This window comes from Strongylocentrotus purpuratus, unplaced genomic scaffold (assembly GCF_000002235.5).
Source record: "Strongylocentrotus purpuratus isolate Spur 01 unplaced genomic scaffold, Spur_5.0 spur5_scaffold_9, whole genome shotgun sequence".
Lineage (NCBI taxonomy): Eukaryota > Metazoa > Echinodermata > Echinoidea > Camarodonta > Strongylocentrotidae > Strongylocentrotus > Strongylocentrotus purpuratus.
This window is the reverse complement of record NW_022145615.1, coordinates 27,965,019-27,988,421: the sequence shown is the minus strand read 5'-3', so window position 1 is coordinate 27,988,421 and position 23,403 is coordinate 27,965,019. Positions and strand designations below refer to the sequence as shown.

Sequence of the window (23,403 nt, the reverse complement as noted above, 5' to 3'; positions counted from 1 at the left end):
TCAAATCAAATCGATTGTAAATTACGGAACTTTTTTTGTATTTCACCTAACTCAGACCCAACACATGTAAGTGTAAAACATGTAGGTTTTGTTTGCATGCCTTACATTGACGTGGATTGGATTTTTTCCTTCTGTCAGTGGAGCAGTGATTACAGAGGTATAGAGATAGAGGGAGGGGAGGGAGAGGGAGAGGGAGAGGGAGAGAGAGAGAGAGAGAGACAGAGAGAGAGAGACAGAGAGAGGAGGAGGAGACAAAGAGTGGTAGGAAAGAAAGATTAAAGGAGGAAGTAGGGAGGGATGGATGGATTGGTCATTAATGAAAGGCTGCTTGTTCAATATTTCATGTGTATTTTCAGTGAGATGGTATAACACAAACATAACAAAAAATAAACAATGAAAAACAATGAAAAGAGCATATGAGATTTGTCAAATTTTCTAGCCTTTTTCATCATGTACATTAACCTACAGTACCATCATTTACAGTAAAAAGAGAAAAATAGAAATGGGAAAGAGGAAGATTAAACAAAATAAAAAATACATAATTTATGGTGTTGTTTTAATGGCAAGGACTAAATACATTGTAATGATGATAATGATGAGGATGAGAATGACGACGACGACGATGATGATGATGGTACTGATGATGCTGACAAGGACTGATGAGAATGGTTAGTTAGTTCTGGATAAATTAAGCGAACAAGGGTATGACTTCATCATAATTTTTCTTGATTTGTCTAATAAAAATGAACATAAATGTGCCACGAGCTGGCGCTCGACTATTCCGAGATTGCGGGAATCTGACCGACGGCGCCGCGGTAAATGCAAGATCATGAGCTGAGACGAATACCAAATAGTTTCAAATAAAATTAGGGTAAGAAAAACATTTATCTTTTAAATGATGATTTGAAAGAAAAGGCTAGAGAGCCGGATATTAGACTGAATGGAACAGAGATTAATACAATTCTGTCGGAGCTGCGTTGAGTTAAAGTCACTGCATAATTGCTTGCAGTTGTACATATTAGTGCACAGTCCCAGCTGTTTTAATTAATGTGTTGTTGTTTTTGAATGTTATTTTGTGGAGGGTAAATAAAGGGTCGATCGTGACCGTGAAGCCCTTGCTATTTTGCTTACCCCCCCCCCCCCCGACCCCTCCCTCAACTTAACAGGAGTTGTGTTGAACAGGGACTGTTATGGGCAGAGTGTGTGTGTGTGTGTATATAGACCCTATTGCTAGGGAGGCCAATGCCCAAATCTAACTTTTTAATTACTAATTTGTTTATACTAAAGTAAAACTAAGATTAAAAGAAAGCATTTACTTTCACTAAGAAAATCCACCCATCTGCCGACTCCAGAAGTTCCATCAAATAGGAGATATCCAGCTCTTTTTATCCAGCTTCCTTCTACGCCTTTCCGTACGTAAGAGCCTTGAAACAATTATATTTCATGTCGCAAAGTTACGTTCATAATTAGACAGGCCCGAGGGACAAAGTTCATGATGAAGTTTAAAACTTCGCGCGAAAGTGCAATCACTCAACAGCGGCTAGCCTTGAATCGGTCGCACACGTACACACCTTCTTCTTCTTAGTTGATCCCTCCACCGACACAGGCAAGCCCCGATGCAGCCTGAAGTCCAGCCATCAATGTGCGAACGATTACATCTTCTACTACTACGAGCCGAAGACGATGGTTCAAAAATGAAGAATAAATTGACAGGAAAGAAATATATATAATTCATTGATATTTACCTTAGATGTGTATTCCAATAATTTGATTTCCTCATGAGTATTCCTTATTATCAACGATCGAGAAGTTACGAGGTCCAATTAAAATCCATCTTGCAGCGAACACAATCATAGCGCACATCCATGCATACAACGTACGTGTACTAATATTTCTCTCACTCTCTCTCTCTCTCTCCCTTTCTTCGCTATACGTAACATACACACTCACTAACCATGTATCATACAACACACACATTCAAATCATGGCTTTCATTTCAATTCTCAATTAGACTGCTCACGTAGACTTTTTTTTTTACTGAAATATCTTTTTTAACACTTCTCATACATTACTGCACGACACTCGTATCTAGTGCTGTGAGAATAAGGTACTAGGGTCTATAAATAAGACTACCCTTTGCGCACGATCTGACCGGAGCTCAGATTATGTCGCAATACCCTTTATTTTTGGCGCGAACAATGACGTCACTGTTCACTGTTTTCCTTCTCATTTTGAGATGGATGTAGCTATAGGGCTCAAACCAACGCAAGATTGACAGAAACATCGTACTCTATCTACTTTCGAATGTTCAGTTTGTAAAAATCTGTATTTAAAAAGATATAATCTTTTTTCTTTATATTTTCTAGTTGTTAGAAGTGGCAATTGTGAACATCTGAAATGTTGATCTCTATCAAAAGTTCTTTACTCAAAACGGATCCCTTATTTTTAGGGTCTACCTTCTGCCAATGAGAAGGTTTTTAGTGAGCAAACCTCTACGCCCTCTAGGATTTTCTTAGTCGGTGGTGCGAGTGCGTCAAGGTCGTCTGCAACCACAATTATTGGATTAAAAAACGTCAAAATCTGCAAGATTGTCAACAAATGGTGAAAGACTGTTACAGATCCGTGACTATAGGTATGTTGTGAAATGTATAATTGTATTTTCTTTTCTTATTTTCTTCAATTTTTATTTTTACATCATTTTTTTCCCTTTGCTAATTTTTTGAAGTGGGCGACGAGCGCACAAATCGTAGGTGTAGAAGCCTTACGCCCGGGCATTGGCCTCCCTACTATTGGGTTTTTACAGACGTGTATCAATCAAGTTTAATTATTTACGTCTGGGGACTGACCTTTAAACGTCACCATCCGAAAGAGGTGATTCAGTTTCGAACCTGCGTCCTCGGCTGAATCAGTTTGTAACTTCCATTGTTAGCTGGATTACAGCCGCACGCCACAATGCCTAGACAATGAAGTATACAAATAAATAGAGAGAGAGAGAGAGAGAGAGAGAGAGAGAGCAGAATGCTCAAAATTGAATGACGGAAACCTGACGCACAAACTTTTGATTTTAATTGCTTCTGACTAAAAAAAATGACAAGTTCATTAATTAGTGTAACAAAAATAACTTAATTATATAAGCAGCTCAAAAGAGACTATAGATCATTAGATGTGTAATTCAAATTAAGAAAAAAAAATCTTCTCCTATACATGGGGTCTGCTGTATTCTGTACTTAATAGGCCTACTATAGACTATATAACTACTCTGTTGTTTTGGCATTATAAATAATCTTAATCATTGAACTGGTCCATTGTGTTGTTTTTGTTTCTTTCTTTTGTTTGAAAATGTAACTGAATTCATTTTGTCTCGATTTGGAGAGGGGGGGGGGGGGTGACAATCATTTTCGTCTGCTCAGAGTGGAACTTGAACTAATGCTCGTGATGAAAGTCATATAGAGTCAGACAAAGATCTAGAAGGCAGGTACTCTATATGTTTTCTCTTTCTCATAATTCAGTGCAGAAAACTTGATGAAAAATGGCAAGTTCTGTGCAACAGGATGGAGTGGCTCATCCTGTACTAGAAGACCTGAAGGAGGCCATCAGCCAACTCAGTAGCATGCAAGTGTAAGTTTATAGTATACCCAAATGTTGTTCAGACATGTTGTGTATGTGGACAGTTGATTTACAAAAGCAATTTGGAGTAGTTTACAAGCAATATTTCTTACATTTTCTAAGATTATGTTGGGCAGTATTATACAGGATATATAGCCTTGATGGTTAGTAGTGCTATTTGCAACAAAAAAAAAGGCTTTCTTTTTGTTAAGTGTCCGGACACCCAACCCCCATCAATACATTTGGGTAGACAGGACTCCACATTAATATATGCCCTCACTGCCCTGTACACATTGGCTTTCAAATGATGACTAATCCCCCCTCCCCCACTCCATTTAATATTCTAGTCTTTAATGGGGGGGGGGGGGGGGGGGGGGGGCATTTACATAGACTGTAAAATTACAACCTGATAGCATTGTGGTAGAAATATAAGTGTGTAGCCTTGGTTTAGATGTTAAAATCACCTGGATAAAAATTCACCATTTTCATTTGAGTGTGATTCTTTACCGGTATTCTCCATTCAATATGTTTGGTTTCGTATTCAAACGTGTAATCAGATTTTTTTAAAGTCAAGAAATATGTGCGTATCTTGACTTCAATTTTTGTTTAAAAAGAATCATACACATGGTATATAATTAAACAGTGAGACTATTGCACTTATGTGTACAGTTTGTTGATTACCATAAGTCCACGACCTCTGCCCTAGCTTACTACTACAGTGAAACCTGCTTTAGTTTAGTGGCCACCTGTATAGAAAGACCACATTTTTTGTTTCCCTTGAAATTGGTTTCTCAATGAAACATGTACAAAAGGAACCTGTACATAAAGACCACCTGCCTATAAAGACCACTTTTCTTGCCTCCCTAGGGGGTGGTCTTTTTAGACAGGTTTCACTGTAGTATCCAAGCCATTACATTGAAGCCAAAGTAAACATACCCCACAGTAAGAAATATCTATATCATACATTGTCATGAGTGTAATTGCCCTTTTTGTTACTTTATCACAGACAGTACAGTATTAATGATGCTGGTATCTAATCGTTTTACCCAACAGCTCCTCATCCCAGCAGCAGTACAGGCTGATCAAGATTTACAGAAAGACTATTTGCCGAATCACCTCTGATTTTCTCTCCAATCTTGATGAAGGTAAATATTTGAAAGGCCGAGGAGCATTTGAATCTCCTTTTTATTTGTTATTGCTATATACAGGCAGTGAAAATCTTTGACAAGATTATTCAGTGTACATGATTGAATAACTACTTTTAGTACAAGTTTCATTAGTGCACATAATGCATGGGTTAATATTAGGTAAATTAAGAGTAAATTTATCATCAATGTCTTGTACATTGTACACAGAAAAGCTTAGTTAATATCCAAAATATAAAGTAGTAGGTGAACGATAAAAGGAACCAGAAATAAGCTTGAATAGGCTTATTGGGCAGGATACCTTCTCATATACTTAGGTAACTCCCCCAAAATAAATAAACAGAAGCAAAGACATACATGTACATTGATATTTTATGTTTTTCACCCGATTATTCCTTTCCTTGAATTAGTATGCAATGAACTAGCTGGTGATTCATCAGGCAGCTCAAGTCAGCATTGTGAAGTGGCGTTGAACTTCATTCAGTACTGCGTGAATGAGAAGCCCCTGATCTTTGTCGGCTCTGACCCTCCACAAGACTCTCAAGCCACCCACAGCTCTGGCAGCAAGGAGTCCACTAGGAGTGGGCACTCTGACTTCTATGTAGCTGAAAGTAAGTTACATCCTGATGAAAAGAAAGGAAGTAGCAGTGTAGTTGATTGAACATAAAATTAAATGTAACACTTCATTATCCAATGATGACTTTGTAACAAAATATATATTTAATTCAAAGCATACCGGTATATTAGAAATACATGTCATGAATGAATTTTAATTGATCTGGTACCTCTTATACACGTGATGAGTGACCTACATGTTTCACATACGGTAGTAAAATGTATGTAATTGATGTACCGGTATTATGAAATGTATTGAAAACTGATAAGAATACTTCATTGAGATTTGAAAATAAGGAATTTTCTTAATACAGGAACTGACAAATTGCAATTCACTTTCTATTTTCTTTAAAATTTGTGTTATTTTCTTCTGGAATTTATGATTAATCTTGTTATGTTAATGTGCAGAACTTGGGGGACTTATAATTGAGAATGAATGCTGTACATAAGAGCTTTAGTGCACAAACTTGTTTTTGATCTAGGAACCTCTCAGTTACAAGACAACAACCGTCTTACAAAGAGTTGCGATTGATCCAAATCAATCGCGAGTCCTCCAATCAATTGCAAGTTTGCAGTCTCCTATCTCTTATGTACATAGTTGCGATTGATATCAATCGCAAATAAGTTGCAATTGATATCAATTTTTTGTAAGACAGGGCCCTGGGTACCACTTAAAAGCATTTGCTCAGAGTGCCTTTTCACAACCCTCACTTTTATGATAAGTGACATTAGCTTTACGCACCTGTTTTATCATTTTCATCTCTAAAGCTTTGAACAGGTGGCTCCTATGTCATCTTCTTCAGTTGCTGGGTGAGCATGCCTGTCATACCATCCATCAGCAGACATCACAGATCATCATCTCATTGCTTCATCTTATCAAGTTCAAGGAAATCAACAGCTTCTATCGCTTCTTCAATGATCTAGCAAGGCTTCTAGCAGGTAAGTTTTTTTGGAACAGACATTTTTACTCTGCAAGATTTGGAGCTGTCTTGGTCTTACTTAAACCGCAGGATATGATTTGTTTTTCGGTAAAATGCACATTTCCATAAACTCTAACCTTAGTTCTTGATGTTACTGATTTGCTCTCAATGATAATGTAATAGGTACATCGAATCTCTTTGACCAACAGAAAGTCAAACTCATAAATGTTTCGGCTGTAATTAACACATTTTTGGTACACCCTTCAATTGCATATGTGTATGTCACCATACTCCTGCCACAGATGTGAACATGAAATATGTATGCTTTCTGTGTCCTCATAGCAAAATTAATTGGTATTAAACCTTGATAGAGTTAGTGATCCTTATGTAAATTTTGCTTCCTTTTAGTTATCATTTTGTGAATGTTTTCCCTTTCCAGAATTAATGCAAATCAACCATGAGAAGTTTACTAATGAAGACGATGACTGCCCTGATCCACCCCTTCAAGTCCAACACTTTGCAGTGGATGTCAGGAGCTCAGATAATCCAGAGGTCAGTCAATCCCCAATGCTTATTTGAGAGCCAAAGATTGTGAATAAATTGAATGGTTATTATTATTTATAAGCTGCTGTAATATTTCTTTTATCATCATTTGATGCATGTTATCCCACCCTGTCAGCTGTCATATTATCTCTTAATAGCTGTATGCTCTTCAATGTAAGTGTGATTAGTGTGATGAGAGAGTCAGTCATTTCCATTGCATGTGACACTTACTTTGCCTTATCAATCATTTTCCAGGAGCATCCTGAGTTTAAGACCATCGCTTCTCATCCCAGGCGCATAGAGATTGGTCATGTCAGCAATTGCTACCTCCTCCAAGTAGCTATCTGGTAAGTCATAATGCCAAACAGACTAGAACAATGCACTGGGCCATCATCATAATAGAGTATAAAAGTGCGATGTGATACTGGCTGAGTTGTCAAGATTGCTGGTTCCAAACATTTGTGCTAATAAATGTGTGGTGATCACACCAGCCCTGAGTACAGAAGTGTAATGTGATACTGGCCGAGTTATCAAGGTTGCTGGTTCTAAACATTTGTGCAAAACAAATTTGTGGTGATTGCACCAGCCCCGAACACCACCCCAATTTGTAATTAGTCCTCTAGACCCAATTTCCATCGCCTTTGTGTGAAGAATTTGATTGTTTTTTTATTGAATTGAAAAAAAAATGAATTGGTCTTCTTTAATTAGTGACATTATGTGTGAGATGGCTACTGATGTGGAACCATTCCTATCAAACAACATGCTCCTACTCTGGACTACATTAGCATGGCAACTTGAAACAGGACAGCTAGAAATCAAACAGGTATGATCTTCATTTAAGACAGCAGACATTTATCTTTTGTGTCAATTTTGTTATGGGGATTATTCATAAACTGTTGAGAAGAGGTAAAGTTTTTTTAATGTACCCACAAATTTATCCGACTGATGAATTTCATTTGGGAGGTCAATAATTTGTTATATATTTATTCTTGTTCACATTCAATCAACTGATCATCTCACATGCCAAGTTAAATTGGCTATGAATAGATGTAAGATTTTGAGAATATTTTGGTATAACTTTTCACTCTTACTTCATTTCCCTGCCTCTTCAATTGGATACTGTCTTTCTGTTTTTTTGCTTGGTCACATTTTCTTTCCCAATCATACCTTGCTCTCCCATGATATATTTTGCTTTACCCCTAATTATTGTTTCCTTTATATTTTCTTGAAATAGGCCTCCTTGAAAACCTTGGCAATGTTGATCCACCATGTAGCTTCACCACCTCTACAGTCTATAGACCATATAGTGGACCTCATGTTCACCACTCTAACCTGTTTGCAATCAGGGCATGATCTGTTCAGAGATTACAAGTAAGTCAAAGAACCTCCATAATAATTTTTTGAATCATCATTTATAGAGTATTCACCAACTTTTCTTTGTGTTTGTGAGACCCATAAATATGCTTGAATGTTGCAAGATGCAGGTTATGAATTTCATTTGATTGGTCTTATTTTGATCTAGGGCCAGTCTTTTAGCCTTAAGAAATTAAATTGGGTTTCATTCTGAATTCTAGTTTGAAATCAATTACAACACCTTATATTTATAACAATAGGCCATATGCGTATGCCTTTTTTGTAAACAATTCATAAAACTTACATTATTAAAAATTTGTGAGATAACGTGGTAAGACTGTGTACACAAAATATATTCATTACCCTTTTCAGTGTTATGTGGGATATGTGAATTCTAAGATATTGCTTCATTGTTTTAATACAATTTTCCAGAGATGTAGATCAGCTAGAAGAGAATCTGTCAGCTTGTATCCAGGAGCTCTTTGCAGAGAGTGGAGGAAAACCCAGATACTCACTACCACCCTCAGTCATAGAGATCATCATGGAAACACTGTCTGAAAACATTCCCAAATATGGACTACATAGTATCAAATCAGGTGAAATATTCTTAGTCATCTTGATATTCATTCAATTTGTAGATTCATTGACCAATGCATATGACTGCAGTCTGGTGAATCAGCTGATATTTGTCCTCCATTTATTCACTGTTTGCTGTCAACAGATGATGTGGTAATTAACTTGGTGTGATGAACATCCACAAAACACATTTCCTGGTTGTAAAAAGAGAACTGCACCTGTTTTTGTGTCCTCTATGTAGCCACGCTTGAGCAACTTTAATACATGCTTTTGTGATTATTTCATGTATAGTGTACATATTTGGATTACCAGTCTCTTGATTGACATCTTTTGTACATTTAATTTCATTTATTTCATTTTGTTCTTTAAGCATGGAGGCCTACCTCAGCCCACGGACTGTTCTTCCGTAGGGCCGTGCATATACATAAAACATACAATATAAAAATAACATATATACAACATAATAATGATAACATAAAGATATACAAAACAAATATAACATACACCAAAAATATATAAAATATTTAAAGGGGATGGGATTACTCATTAATGACTCTTGATTTCATTATACTTATTAGATTAACTTTGAAATTCATAATAGATAACTCACGTTTAAGTTCTGGTGAAATAGAGTTCCAGCACTTCACACCGAAATAGCTGAAACTTTTTTTCTTAAAACATGTTTTTAATTTCGGTAGTAACAAATTATTAAATGAATTTCTCATATTATAATTACATTTTTTTCATCCATCATTGTTTCATCTTGCAGAATCACTGAAATCATCTCTCTGTCACCTGGTAGTCTACATCCAACGTCACATTCCTTCTGGGTACGAGTCTCTGGAATCTGTGAGAGAGACTAGAATGAAGACTATCAATCAAGCCTTCATCCAGCAGCTACACATGCTACAGTCTGGACAGGTTTGTGCAATTCAGTCCCTCGGATAGGATGTTAAATGGAGGCCCGTGTAGAGGAGAGTCAGCACCTTTGCACGTTAAGAACCCACTGCACTATTCGTATAAGAGTAGGGGGGAAACCCCGGTGTAGTGGTCAACCTGCACACCCCAGTACATACATCTGCAAGAATCTTCAGCATTGAAGGAGGCGGATTATCCATAAGAGGAAGAAGAAGAATTCAATGGAGAGTCACTAGACTCTGTACTTTGGGGGTTTCGCTTCACCTTTTGGGCTAGACATTTTACTCTGGACATTTGCATAAGTGTTAGCTTGTTCCTAGAGCGTGGACGAGCAGTGCTTTGGTCAGGACCAATAAACATCTTAACCCATTGACTACTGAATTTTCTCTTACCCATAGGCTTCATATAATACAGGGACCATAATAAATATCAGTAGGAGTATCACATGGGGTTTGGGCAATATGATAGAACTCAAGTCATAATTGCTTCGTCCTTCTGAAAATCATCCTTATATCCTATCTGTAGTCTTATAAAATGTGAGTTCCATTGAAAGTTATATGACAAAGTCCCTTCGTCCTGGTAAAACAAGATAAAAAGCAAAGTTATTTGTTGGGTATTTGCAACAAAGTACAGCCAGGGGATTACCCCTGTGTATTTTCTGTACTTCTCACTGTTGCTTCCACTTCCTGTTTTGCCTTTCAAATTAATGCAATGGATTGAAGCAAATCTTTAGGAATCTCCTAGAAATGCTTCCTTAATTTCTGCAGTTTTTAGAAGTCAGTCATTTATTTTATACTTTATATTACTCTTCTACAGGTCATATTTAATTTTGATTCATGTTTCTTTGTGATATTCCAGTGTGTGGTTCTACCCCTGGAGCTGGCCATCCGTTCAGAACTGCAGGCATCACTGCCAAAGGGTTCTCCCACCCAGCAGCCAGATTCTGCTGAGCACAACATTAGAAGTAACCATGGTGGTACCACTGAAGACATTGTGATTGACCTTACTGATACCAGCAGTGGGGAAGAAGTACCAGAGCTGGTGAAAAGGAATAAGCTTTCCAGGAGAAAGTCTTCCATTGGACATACAACCATTAGGTATTGGTCCACAGATATTTATTATTATTTTTTTTTTTCAATGGTTCTCCTTTGTCTCGTATTCCTTTTCAGACTTCATGTTTGTTGTTCAATGTTTGATTTGTGGTTATTTAATTGTTGGGATTATTTGTGATAACTGTGCATTCTGAGCAAAACCCTAAAAGCTCATGGATATAGAGCGCTGGGGATGTACATGCTCTTTTTTCATCTGCATGTAATTATGCCATGTAAATAACACTAACTTCCATTCAACCTTATGAATGTCATCTCATTAACCTTGTAATAGAGTGCTGTATGAAAAGCCAAGGATTTATCCGGATTCTGATATCTTGTTTCTCCCCTTAATTTGATAAAACCCACACAGAGATCCTAACGATGATGCTGTTGAAGGTGATACATGTAGTCCTATGTTTGAGAAGTCTCACACCCTTCAAGATGTTCTGTACAAATTGGATTCACTCTGTCAGATACAAACCACTGATAACAAGGTAGTAAAGTTTATTTCTTAAACTGCTATTTTTTTGTTTCCTTCATTCATAATTTTAAAACATTTTCTTTGAGAGCCAAAAGAAAATGTTTACTCAAGATAATTAATAGTATCTATATTTGCTACAATGATGTATCTGTTTTATATAAATCAGTTTAATAATGCTTTACAACAATGATTTAATGTGATGTATATTCTTTCATTTAGACCATTTTGATATGATTATTTGAATTGTACATTCAAAGTAAAGGTAACTCCTGATTAATTAGTATGCTGTATATCTTAGTTAATTTCTATAGGTAAGTATAATTACTGTCATGAGCGTGCTGAGGTATTGAGAAACTGAAATGCAGTAAAGTCATTCAAATTCTACCCATGTGCTCTGCAGAGCTTGTACCATGTCCTGGAGGCTACTAGAAGCCTCATGGAAGTCATTACGAGAAGCTGCTGCAGATTTGGTGAAGACTTTAGAAACCTCTCCAACAACGACAGCAGCACTACCAGCCCCAAGACCCACTCTTTGAAGAAAGCACCGAGAGGAGAACGAAGGAGTGATGGAGAAAGAGGAGGAGGAATAGGAGATGGAGTCTCTTCCAGGAATACCTTGTCGATGTGGATTGGTTCGGAGCAGTTGGAGAAGATGTGTGATCTGTGGTTGAGGACATTGCAGCTTCTGGCTGGGGCGGGGCAGTCTGGTGGTGCTGGTGGGAAGAAGATGGGAGGAGATGGTGATGGGAAGGATGAGGGTGATGCAGTCAATCGTCTAGTCCAGTCTTCCTATCAGTGTATCTGTTGCAGTATTGCTGCTGTGCTTTCTCTGGCTGGTAAGAAGCGTCATCAGCATTCTGTATTTGTTTTTTTTGTTTTTTTTTGTTGATAGTATGACAGTCCTCTATGAAAAAAGGCCTCTGAAGTTTCAGAAATTATGCAGTTCAAATAGAAATGTCCTTGAATTCATACTTTGATTTGCTGAGCTAGAAATTCTGCTGCAATTGGGTTTCATAAAAAACATTTAACATAAGATTGAATGTAAGATGACTACAAGTTTGTAGTAGTGATAATTAAAACCATGCAGGATTCTCTATCTCCTAGAAAACCAGAACATACATGTATATGGTATGTGTTTTATTATTTAAATATAGAATAGAAATCTTTTACTAAAATTTACCCTATTTTTTCTTCTGTAGGTGACGTGAAACTACCACAAGATTTCCTTCACTCTGTCACATGGATTCTGTGTTTACCTTGGTTGCCTGTAAGTAAAATTTGCCACTTTACTTTGCTTTCAATTTTTTGGTCTGTCAGTGCATTCATTATGCAAGTAATGTTTTATACACATACTGATTATATGAGTAGCAGAGAAACAATAAACATGCTATAGCCGTGATATATTCCTTTGTCACCAGATGTGTGAGAGACGTCTTCGCATCCTGCTTTTCAAAATATTTTAAAATGTGAGAATGATTGTGAAGATCAAAGTGTTAGATTGGCGTGTATGGCATTTACTATGCACTCTTGAATTGACCTCTGTTTAATTGATGTAGATGGAAGCCAACTGGCTGGATCTCAAGATGTTTGGCAGGTCTACCATGAAGGAAGTAGGAGGTCTCAGCAGTAGACTGGCAGAAAAGCTAGGTATCAGCATCATTTATACATAATAATTTATAGTCAAGCTAGTTTTGTTCATGAATTTTCATGGAAAAGCTATGAAAAACACATCTTTTTACATAAACATGGAGTGTGCGACATGATTGACCTGGAAATCTATGTATGAAAATCCAAGTATTTGGAATTTTTATAAATCAACATTTATTCGTGAAAAAATAATCAATTTCTAAAGGCCGACTGAAGTGTAAACATGGGGAGAATTGTTTATATAGATAGATTTACATGTGTGTAAAATGACTAATTTGTCATGCTTTTGTGTCGAATGATGTGACTTAGTGCAGTCCTAAAAAAACATATAGATTATTTTAAGTTATTATGAATTTTTAATGTTTGTATGATTATTTTGCCCCCTTTGATTTTAAGTAAAGCAGTCATTTGGAATATAATTTGATTATTAGGTATAAACTTTTCTTTTTTAGATGAGTCCTCAATGCAGCAGTGCCTTCACCTTATTGCTATGCTGTCAAAGGATGTTGCACCAAAATGGAGGATTCACATCTTCAAGGATGCTTTGGTATATTCATTCACTTTGGTTTTTTCTTTGTTATTAAAACCTTTCTGAATTGAAATAGCAGTAAAACTAGAATTAAACATTTTGGGAGGGAAGGTAAGATGGGATGGAAAGCTTAGTCAAACAATTTATTTTGGTGTAAACAAGAAAAAGTGCTTGTTATGAAATTGACCCATCAGTGATAATACCATAAATGCTTAAACAGAGCAGAGACAAATGGAACTTTCATGTACATTTGGTTTATGATTATCAAGATAATCAGATTTGAAGAGATTGATTACTTTAATGTATGCTTCATTGTGTAAGAATTATTTCTTTAAAAGTGATGTTGTCATAACTTACTCTAACAAACGTCTGGATAATGTAGAACCATAATTCAACAAGATTAGTCTAATATATGATGACCATTAGTTTGACTGATAGATTGATGTTTGAAATCAGGTTCATCTGCTTGACCTAGATCACCCCATATGTTTTGACTTAAAGCAATATGGAGGTCAACTTTTTGTTATCCATCCATCAACACATCCAATTAACCTTCCTGTAATCAACAAGCCCATTGTCTCTTGCAATACCACACATGTTGATTACATTGTGTATTTCTAGTGCCATCCTGTAATTTACATCACTGTAATGTAGAATTTACCAGCCTTTCTTGTTGATTACATGTTTGTGGAGCTCCCTTCCTGTAATGTACATCTATAGAATGCAGGTCATTGATCTCTTGCTTGTTTGTTGAATGATTGAGAAGTTATGGAACTAGGGCATCATTTTGACCTCTTTTCATCTAAAGAGTCTTTTAGTCGGTCAATATGATTTCCATATCTTATTTTGTATAGTTTGCTAAGTATTTTTTTCACCATCTTCTAGATTCCTTGTAAAATTGTTTCCTGAATACATCATTAACAGAGATGCCAACTAGTACGGATTTCCCGTAATTTCTACGGGAAATCGGCCGATTACGGGCGGTACGATTTTCGTACCATAAATCCCGGATTTTGCCGATTTTGCAGAATTTCAAAATTAGCACTTTAAGGTTTAGCACGTACTTTTGACTATTGCAGCGCAGCCATCCTTGAATCCATGCATAGAAATCCCATAGGGCTTCCGATTGGACAATTTGTTATCTAGCACACCCCTTTCACAGTGCATAGTGCATACATGTGCGTCTTTGTATATTCTGACTGTGTGCGTGTGTGCCCAGCAGAGAAAGACAGCTTCGCGAGCGGGGGCCGGGTGAAATACCTCTCTCTTGGCCGCGCGGCCAGCGCCAGGCCTCGCTACGCTAGCGCCGTGTACACTGTCGGATTTCTCACAGGCTGTCACAGCGTTCGTCGATTTTCGTCGACAATCTGAACTCATGTTGGTTGGATTTAGATATCAATCATCATGTCTTCCACAACTAAGAAGCGTGGCAAGAAGTTACAGACTTTTAAAGAAGAATACAGTAAGAAATGGAAATGCATCGCGTAACACCAACTAATGAACAGGTAGTCTATGTTACTTTTATTTAACTTGTTGTGCTATCGCGCTTGCCTGCGGGAGCTGCGCTTGCCAGCGTGCAGAAAAATTTGCGTCGCGCAGAAAATTACGGATTTTGTCTCCAAATTACGGATTTTTAACCTTATGATTACTGATTTGTGCTCTGAAAGGTTGGCATCCCTGCATTAACATTATGAAGCTCCTAAATTGTCTTGAAATAGAGATGAAGCATAGTCATCTCCCTGCAATACTTAAGTGGCAATGAAGAGATATTTAAGGAAACTACCGTATAGTATTTTTCATTTTTTCATCTCACACTTAGAAAAAAATAAAGGAAATATTTAAACAAAACACATATGAAATGAAAGTGCTGCATGATGCTTACTTTAAGTTAATTTGAGGAGAAGGTTATACAATGTATATTTTTAAAATGAAAATACATTTTTATGCCTCCGTTACGAAGTAGCCGGAGGCATTATGTTTTCTGGTTGTCCGTCCGTCCGTCCGTCCGTACGTCCGTACGTCCGTACGTCCGTCCGTCCGTCCGTACGTCCCGTTCTCGTGATCGCGTTATCTGAAGAACCGATTGATGGATTCCTGCCAAACTTTGGTCATGTATGTATCTTGCAGAGCCGATGAACTGATTAGATTTTGGGGTCACGAGGTCAAAGGTCACAGGGCTCATTATGTATGCAAAAACAGCTCGTGATCGCGTTATCCAAAGAACCGATTGATGGATTCCTGCCAAACTTTGTTCATGTATGTATCTTGCAGAGCCGATGAACTGATTAGATTTTGGGGTCACGAGGTCAAAGGTCAAAGGTCACAGGGCTCATTATGTATGCAAAAACAGCTTGTGATCGCGTTATCCGAAGAACCGATTGATGGATTCCTGCCAAACTTAGGTCATGTATGTTACTTGCGAAGCCGATGAACTGATTAGATTTTGGGGTCATGAGGTCAAGGTCAAAGGTCATGCGGCTCATTATGTATGCAAAAACAGCTTGTGATCGCATTTTCATTAGAACTGACAGATGGATTACTATTTAACTCCGGACATCTTGCAGAGCCAATGAACTGAGTAGATGTTAGGGTCATGAGGTCAAAGATCAAAGGGTCATATATGTATATGAGAAATTGCTTGTAATCACAATATTCTGAGAACCTGTTAATGGATTACAATAGAAATCAAATTTGAAAAATTTCTTCTGTTTTGGTTTGTAAATTGCTCTATGACGGAGGCATCATTTCGACTGCGCGCGGTCGAAGTTCCATCTAGTTTTTCTTGAATTTGCTTTAACTTTTCAGACCAGTAGTAAGGAAAGTATCCAGATAGCAGCTATTCAAGCACTTCCGCTACTTCTCTTCAACTTGACACCAAGCTACTATACACTCATTCAAGAACACATGCAGTAAGTACCCTTCCTTTCAAACTTTTTGAGTATGTTGGTTAGTTTCTTGAGATTACAACAATAGTTTGGATAGAGGATGGGCAATATTCATGCTGCAATGTATTCTTGTTCCTTTATCAGTCTGAAACTGAATAGAAAGGGGGGGGGCAAATCCTTCTGAATGTATTGTTGTAGAGGAAAAGTGCTGTATCTCAAAAGTTTTACCTTTTATGGGATTATCTCTTCTAGCCTATAAAGGAAAATAGTCACTTTAAATAATACAAACTTCTGAGCTGAATTCATTGATTTTTGCTTCATATTTTGTATACATATTTCTTTTCCATCAAAAGCCCCCTATGCAGATCTGAATCTGAGACTGTTACTAGCTGTTTGGCTGAGGTAATGGGAGAGCTATGTTGTGTACTAGCTACTGGATGTACACTCCACAGGTAAGAAGATCTGCAATTATAATAATTCATCTGATGAGAGCCAGAAGAGCATTAAAGACATCGTTTAACAATGTTAAATCTGAGATGCATGGCCCTACGTGTTATCAGTATCTGCCATATGGTGTAATATTGATGCCCTAAAAGAATTGCACTTCAAAATGATTATGATTATGATTAAGTGCCTCAACAAAGTAAAAACTTTGAGTGACCGGTTTTACCATACATACTCATTTTCCCCAGTAGACTGTAGTGTTATGAAAACTATTAGGAAAACGAAAAATGAAATTTGATTTCCAATCATAAATATCTTGATAATAAGACAGGCGATCGGCTTATAAAAGTAATGGGATTCCTGAATGACCTAAAGGTTTATATTGCATGAGCTAAATCCAGGATTTGGTTTTTTAGAATCTCAGGCAATGATACCGAGTCACTTTAATGTTGTTATACAAGTTATGATTGAACACCCTTCTGCCTCTCAGCAGACAAATCATTCTCATACATGACAAGGAAGAATACTTTATAACATATTTTCATGAATACTTGATTTACATTTGTATAAATTATGATCATGATTTCCTTAGTTCTTAATTTATATATTTTTAAATTAATCTTTGTTTATATTTCCAAATGAAATTGAAGTTCACAGGGACACTGGAAGTATTTTTTACATCAACACAAGTAGTGTGTTATAAAATAAGAGAGAGTATTTGAGTTTGATTAATAACATTGGACCTCTTTTTGTGTTACTGATTTATGGCAGTAAAGAAAGCATTTTTTGAAAAATTAGTTCTTATGCACTTTGAAATAACTAATCAAGACATACTTTTCTGATCAGAGAGCTAGACAGGGAGCAAACACCACTACACCGAGCGGTGCAACTCAGGTGTACCACCTGTACCCCAGGTCACAGCACAGAGGGAACCACAGCAGACAAGATGCACCATTCAGTGGAACTCACCATTCTAGATGCTTCAATCATCTCTCCATTCGTGGTGCTGTTACAGAAAGGAGTCAAAACCAAACTAGGTATTTTTTGTTCATTTTAATATTGATTGTTTTTTGTGACATAAGAGTAATATTATTTTAAAAAAATATACATATACATGTATTGCTCCATCCCATTCAAACCAGAAAATTACAATGTATAACGAAAGCTTTTGCAAAATTACCAAATTCATTGATGTGATTCAGTTAATTAATGTCAAGGAACTTCACAACTATTGACCACTCATAAATGTGCAAAAGTTTATTGTGTAATAGTAAATGTATATCAAATATCTGCATCGAAATTACGGATTATGCTTTCATATCAATTCTATGATTTCCGTATGTTTGCCTTCTAATGGTCGATCTTTAAAATTTCTGCATGAAGTACTAATAATATATACTTTCCACCATTTTAGGTATGATACACAGTCTGAGGCAGGTGTTATCACATTTGGATCTGAAGTTCACCAATTCTGCTGTGACTGGGGTACTCAATGCCTATTTAACCCTTGCCGTTGATGATGATCATCTAGTCAGACAAGTTTTCAGGTACAACAATTTGCTTTGTTAGTTCTTTAAAATTTTTGTGAACAGTGACACTCCTTGGTATCAAATTTTCTGAATGTACATTTGTTATTATAACTATATTTATGCATTTGTAAACAAAAACGATGCACCATTTCAAATTGAGGTTATTGATGTTGGGTTAAACAAGTTATATCCAAATTTGAATGCTGTCTGCTGTCTAGGCTAGGTTCATCCCTATGTATAATAAGCATGACTGTAGACACTGCTCTCAATATGAAGGCTCACATAAGGAAAGTATGTAAAGCTGCATCTTATGGTATCCACAAAATTGGCAAAATTAGGAAATTTTTAGATAAACCCACTACAGAACGACTGATACATGCATTTGTCACTTCCCACTTAGACTACTGTAATGGCCTCTTTGTTAATTTGCCACCCTCCAACCTTGCTCCTCTTCAACGTATCCAAAATGCCGCCGCTCGTCTAGTTACCCGCTCAAGACCTTATGAACATATTACCCCAATCCTCCGCAATCTCCACTGGCTGCCAGTAATTCAACGTATCCAATTTAAAATTCTTCTCCTTGCCTTTAAAATCCGTAACGGTGAATGCCCCACGTACCTTTCCAGTCTTGTAAAATCCAAATCCCCCTCCTCCAGGTTACGTGCTTCTACTTCCTCTCACCTTCAACTAATTCCTGGCCCCCGTGTGAAAACGAGATACAGGGATAGAGCGCTTTCTGTAGCTGCCTCCCAGTTGTGGAATAGCCTCCTGTCCTACATTCAAAATGCTCCTTCTACATCCACTTTCAAAGTAATGTTAAAAACCCATCTGTTCAAAAACATACCATGATTTTTTTTCTTCTCTAAACATGTCAAATAAATAAATGATGTTGTACTTCTATTTGTTATGAAATAAGTCATCTTTAGCAGAATTTAAGTTAGATTTAAGTTAGATTTAAGTTAGATTAAGCTGATTTATTCATTTATTTGTATAAACAAACTGTAATTTTGATTTTGTAATGTAACATAGCATACTGTATAATTGTGTACTGAATAATATTGTGTACTTGTGGTGCTGTCGTCCCGGCTTTATTTCGTGTAAGGATATTGCTTCACTTAATGGCTGCTGGGACAACAGCACCACTGCGCCTAGAAACGATGTATTAGGCACGTTATAAATGTGATCTATTATTATTATTATTATTATGTGAAGGGTTGTGCAAAGTGCTGCTGACTTTTACTTCTAAAGTAATGGAAGAGATTTCACGCTGTACTTAATAGCAGTATCTCAATGGTTTAAATGACATAGCCAGTGCTCATTCTCTCTGACTTCTCTGTAACCCTTTGTATTAATTAATATAATCTCTACTTTATTAAAAGCTGAGTCCTCTGTCATTTCTAACCTTATATTTCACTTATAATGATGTAATCCACAATAATTCCTTCTTTGTTTTTCCCCAGTCGTAACATCAAGTATCTGGTTGGTAACGGTGACCAGTGTAGTGACCTGAACATCCAAGCAGTGGTCACTCAGCTCAAGTCAGCCTTCATGTCCGGCAAGTCTTCAGGGAATGGACGTCTGCAGGAGACGGTGGTCAGCTCCATTGGAGAGCTGGGCAAGTAAGTGACCAATGATCCTATAGGTCAATGTGTTTGTAGACCACAATTTGTTCCCTTTCTAATGATGCCCACAATCAAAAGAGTTGATTATTATGGCACATCTGCAATTATATAATTAGGTGATGAATGTTCATTTGTGATATATTACTTGGGGATTGATTCTGACTACTTGTGTTGAGCTGTAGGAAGGAATTATTAGGTTACCTCTTACCTCTACATTTGAGATGATAAACATTAAAATAATGGGATTTATTTTACTTCAATCATAGGGATCACATTTTACACTTCTTTAAAAGAAGAATTGTTATCCAAGACACTTAAGAAGTGCATTATCAGCCAGGTAAATTAGTGCTCAGTTAGCACCCTTGAAGATCCCTAACAGAGTCATTTGTATTGATAATTTTTTGTAGGGTTGCAGAAGGAGAGTTACTAATGGTAGCTATCATCAGTCTGTTGGAAAGCTTGCTGTCTACGGTCACGATGGTTAACTCCATTGCTTATATCGAGGTAATGCATTGATTTTCACTCAGGCCTTTGAAGAGATATGCTTTTATCTCCTTTGAACTAAAAATCATGTATGCACAGTGAAATGTGCAGGAGATGGAGAGAGAGAAAGAGAGAGAAAGACAGAGAGAGACAGAGAGAGAACTTGTGAATGTTACAGAAAGACACTGCAGTAAAGGCGAGTATGGATTTAACCAAAGTTAACTACCTTTAGATTTATAGTTTCATTTCAGTTTTAGGAAATCTGTTGGATATAAGAAGAATATTCCCTATCTCGAAATTTACGGCAACACATCTAGATGGAATCCAAACTTTGAATGAATGTCTAAAACAGGAAGATGTTTGTATTTATTACTAAAATAGTAATTTAGAGTTACTAAAGAGTGGGAAACTAAAAGGGGCCCCATGCAAATGGGCCCTCTAACTTGCACTCCGGTCCCCACATTTTTAAATTTATATGAGCTCAATAATGGCAAACCCTAAAAATAAAAACACAGACCCCCTGCGAAGGATGCTGAGAACAATTCCTTCCATCTTTCACAGCTCCACGCCATAGCTGAAGCCAAGGGTCAGACCATGGCGGCCATCTTGTCTCAGTTCAAGCAGCCTGTGTGTAAGTTCCTTGTAGAGGCCATGCACGATGCGGTCCAGTCCTGGTCCCAGAACCAGTCCGAGACCCAGGACCAGGACAAGGACCCTTGTCTGGATACCATCACCAAGGTTGCAAATGCATTTGGATTCAAGAACTTGGAGACATTCTATGAGGTGAGCTTAAGGAAGAAATGCAAGAAACACTTGCAGAATTGGAAATGTTTCTACATTTTTGTTCCTACTAAAATGCTTTATATTTGAAGGCATGGTATCTTAACAACATCGCTTACATCGCTGTAATGTATTTTCAATTGCACAATCTTTCGGGGAAGGCGTACAAAGAGCGATTTCCGGTTCCTGTACCCAAGCATCATCACACACATGCGTCATGCTGTTGGTGATGCATTGTGGGACGTTGATGTCGACACATCGGGCAGTAAATTAGTGTGCTTATAATATAGATGCCAGTATTCATACATATGAAGTGGGTAGAATACCCTGTCTTTAATATTGTTCATGTTCAGTGTATTATCTTAACTGATTCCATAACAGATTTCAATTTATCTGAATAATGAAGTATTGCACAAAAACGCTAAAAAAAATCTACATCTGAGAGAAGGATTGAATCTTTAATTAAATATAATCTATTTTGATGGTACATGTATTATGTAGTATTTGTCGAATTGACTCAATGATTTTAATCAAGGAAAAGATTAGGTTTTACTTATTAAAGATTATTTCTCACCTTAATCAGTGACATACAACAAACACCCAACGTGAGAAAATTACCAAACACATACACTTTTTTTTAGCAGATGTTTCTGCATTTATTGATAAATCAAATACACTGTAGGTTATTGTTTCATGTGAGTATTTCTCATTGTAGTAACCTATCCTCTCCTTTCTTCCTGATCAAACAGCGTACGTTGGAGTTCTTGTTACCTCACATTGTCAGTAAAGCCAGTGCTGAGGCTAGTGTACTACTCAAAGCCCTCGCAAGAACATTGAAAATAGTAAGTACCCGATTTACCTAAGAAAGCAGAAGAGTGATGGCCTACATGTACATGTAAATGAAACATTCATCTGCATTTGTCTCGTTTTAAATATGCACAGGCCTTAACAGCGAAATTGGGATATTCATATACAAACGTTGCAAATTTATTGTTTTAGTAATTAATGCTTATGGAATATTAGAGGGAATCTGTGAACGCATTCTTGGCATTGGAAATCCTGTACTGTGTTTTGTATAATTCTTTGCATGTTTTATGATTATGATGAAATGAAATGTCTTGAATCTCTCCGACTCTCTCTCTCTTGAAATACGTGTGTTGTGCATTTCTTTATGTTACATGTTTATACAATAGAATACAGATTATTTTTTCACCAGAAATTATTTTTTGTTGATATTTTTGTTTGACAGAGTCACAGAGAGATGTTGGTTGAGAACTTTAAGTTCATCTTCTCTTACTTGGTGAGAACCCAAGGCAAGACTGAACTTGAGAAAGCTTTGCACTACATTCAGGTAGGGATGACCTTTAAGTATTGTCATTCAGTTTATTTTTGATAGAAAATGGAAAATGGAAAGTATACATGTATGTTTGCTGAAGATTGTTTTAAAATTATTTGTAATGCTTTTTCACTAACTTGTAAATGATGAAATGTAATTTTTCATTTATGTTTGAATGCTACCTGAACAATTGTTTATCGATTTATTGCTGAAACAGCTTTATACAGGTATTTTGTGAAGTAAATTAAATTAATGTACTCGGACCTTTTTGATGGGGGAGGTGTCCATTTTCAGAATCTGTTTTGTCCCTTTTTAGAGCCCAATTGTAAAATTTCTATTTTAGTTATTTTCTTCACACTTACATGTTTATGTTTCTGTTTGTCTGAAAACAACATATACATTCTTTGCTTTCATTATATATATTTACCTTGATGAGCTTTTGTATGTAATCACTGGATAAAAAGATGTATCGCAAAAAGTATGTATTATATTTTTCATTGTTAATTTTATGCTTGTTTTAATGCTTCTATTTTAAATTGTTTGGTGTATAGAGTGAGACTGAGATTGAACTAGGAAGGCTTCTCAGGATGGATTATCAGAGTCTTCATAATGAACTTCTCTTGCATCTCAGTCATAACTACTCACAGGTGAGATGTGGAGTGATGTCACTTATGTTTCATGAGAAAAGAAACCTGGCACTTTGGTAGTATTGAAAATCATCTCATGTCTTTAGAGGGATTTTGACAAATTCATGATGATATAAACCCCCAATTGTTAACCTCCAAATCTTTGATATGTGATTTCTTTTATCCTTAACACTTCAACTTTGTCAAGGCAGAAGAAGCTTTGGAATGTGCATGGGCTAAAATGGGAAATGATTAAACATCTCAGGTGAAAATC

The 23,403-nt window shown here is 36.7% G+C and overlaps 1 protein-coding gene across 1 annotated transcript in view; it reads left to right on the top strand.

The window, feature by feature from the left end:
* Positions 1-3,515: 3,515 nt before the first annotated feature.
* Positions 3,516-23,403, top strand: part of LOC580976 (serine/threonine-protein kinase atr) — a 51,613-nt gene continuing 31,725 nt past the window's right edge. The window contains exons 1-26 of the mRNA XM_030976525.1: positions 3,516-3,618; positions 4,660-4,751; positions 5,162-5,362; positions 6,135-6,305; positions 6,726-6,838; positions 7,085-7,176; positions 7,538-7,652; positions 8,064-8,200; positions 8,615-8,778; positions 9,528-9,679; positions 10,535-10,773; positions 11,138-11,261; positions 11,649-12,084; positions 12,448-12,515; positions 12,805-12,895; positions 13,348-13,442; positions 16,230-16,333; positions 16,663-16,761; positions 17,600-17,790; positions 18,168-18,300; positions 19,743-19,901; positions 20,312-20,408; positions 20,949-21,170; positions 21,917-22,009; positions 22,417-22,518; positions 23,055-23,150. Coding sequence (XP_030832385.1) covers positions 3,530-3,618; positions 4,660-4,751; positions 5,162-5,362; positions 6,135-6,305; positions 6,726-6,838; positions 7,085-7,176; positions 7,538-7,652; positions 8,064-8,200; positions 8,615-8,778; positions 9,528-9,679; positions 10,535-10,773; positions 11,138-11,261; positions 11,649-12,084; positions 12,448-12,515; positions 12,805-12,895; positions 13,348-13,442; positions 16,230-16,333; positions 16,663-16,761; positions 17,600-17,790; positions 18,168-18,300; positions 19,743-19,901; positions 20,312-20,408; positions 20,949-21,170; positions 21,917-22,009; positions 22,417-22,518; positions 23,055-23,150 — 3,675 coding nt within the window. The 5' untranslated portion in view covers positions 3,516-3,529. The remainder of the gene's footprint in view (positions 3,619-4,659; positions 4,752-5,161; positions 5,363-6,134; positions 6,306-6,725; positions 6,839-7,084; positions 7,177-7,537; positions 7,653-8,063; positions 8,201-8,614; positions 8,779-9,527; positions 9,680-10,534; positions 10,774-11,137; positions 11,262-11,648; positions 12,085-12,447; positions 12,516-12,804; positions 12,896-13,347; positions 13,443-16,229; positions 16,334-16,662; positions 16,762-17,599; positions 17,791-18,167; positions 18,301-19,742; positions 19,902-20,311; positions 20,409-20,948; positions 21,171-21,916; positions 22,010-22,416; positions 22,519-23,054; positions 23,151-23,403) is intronic.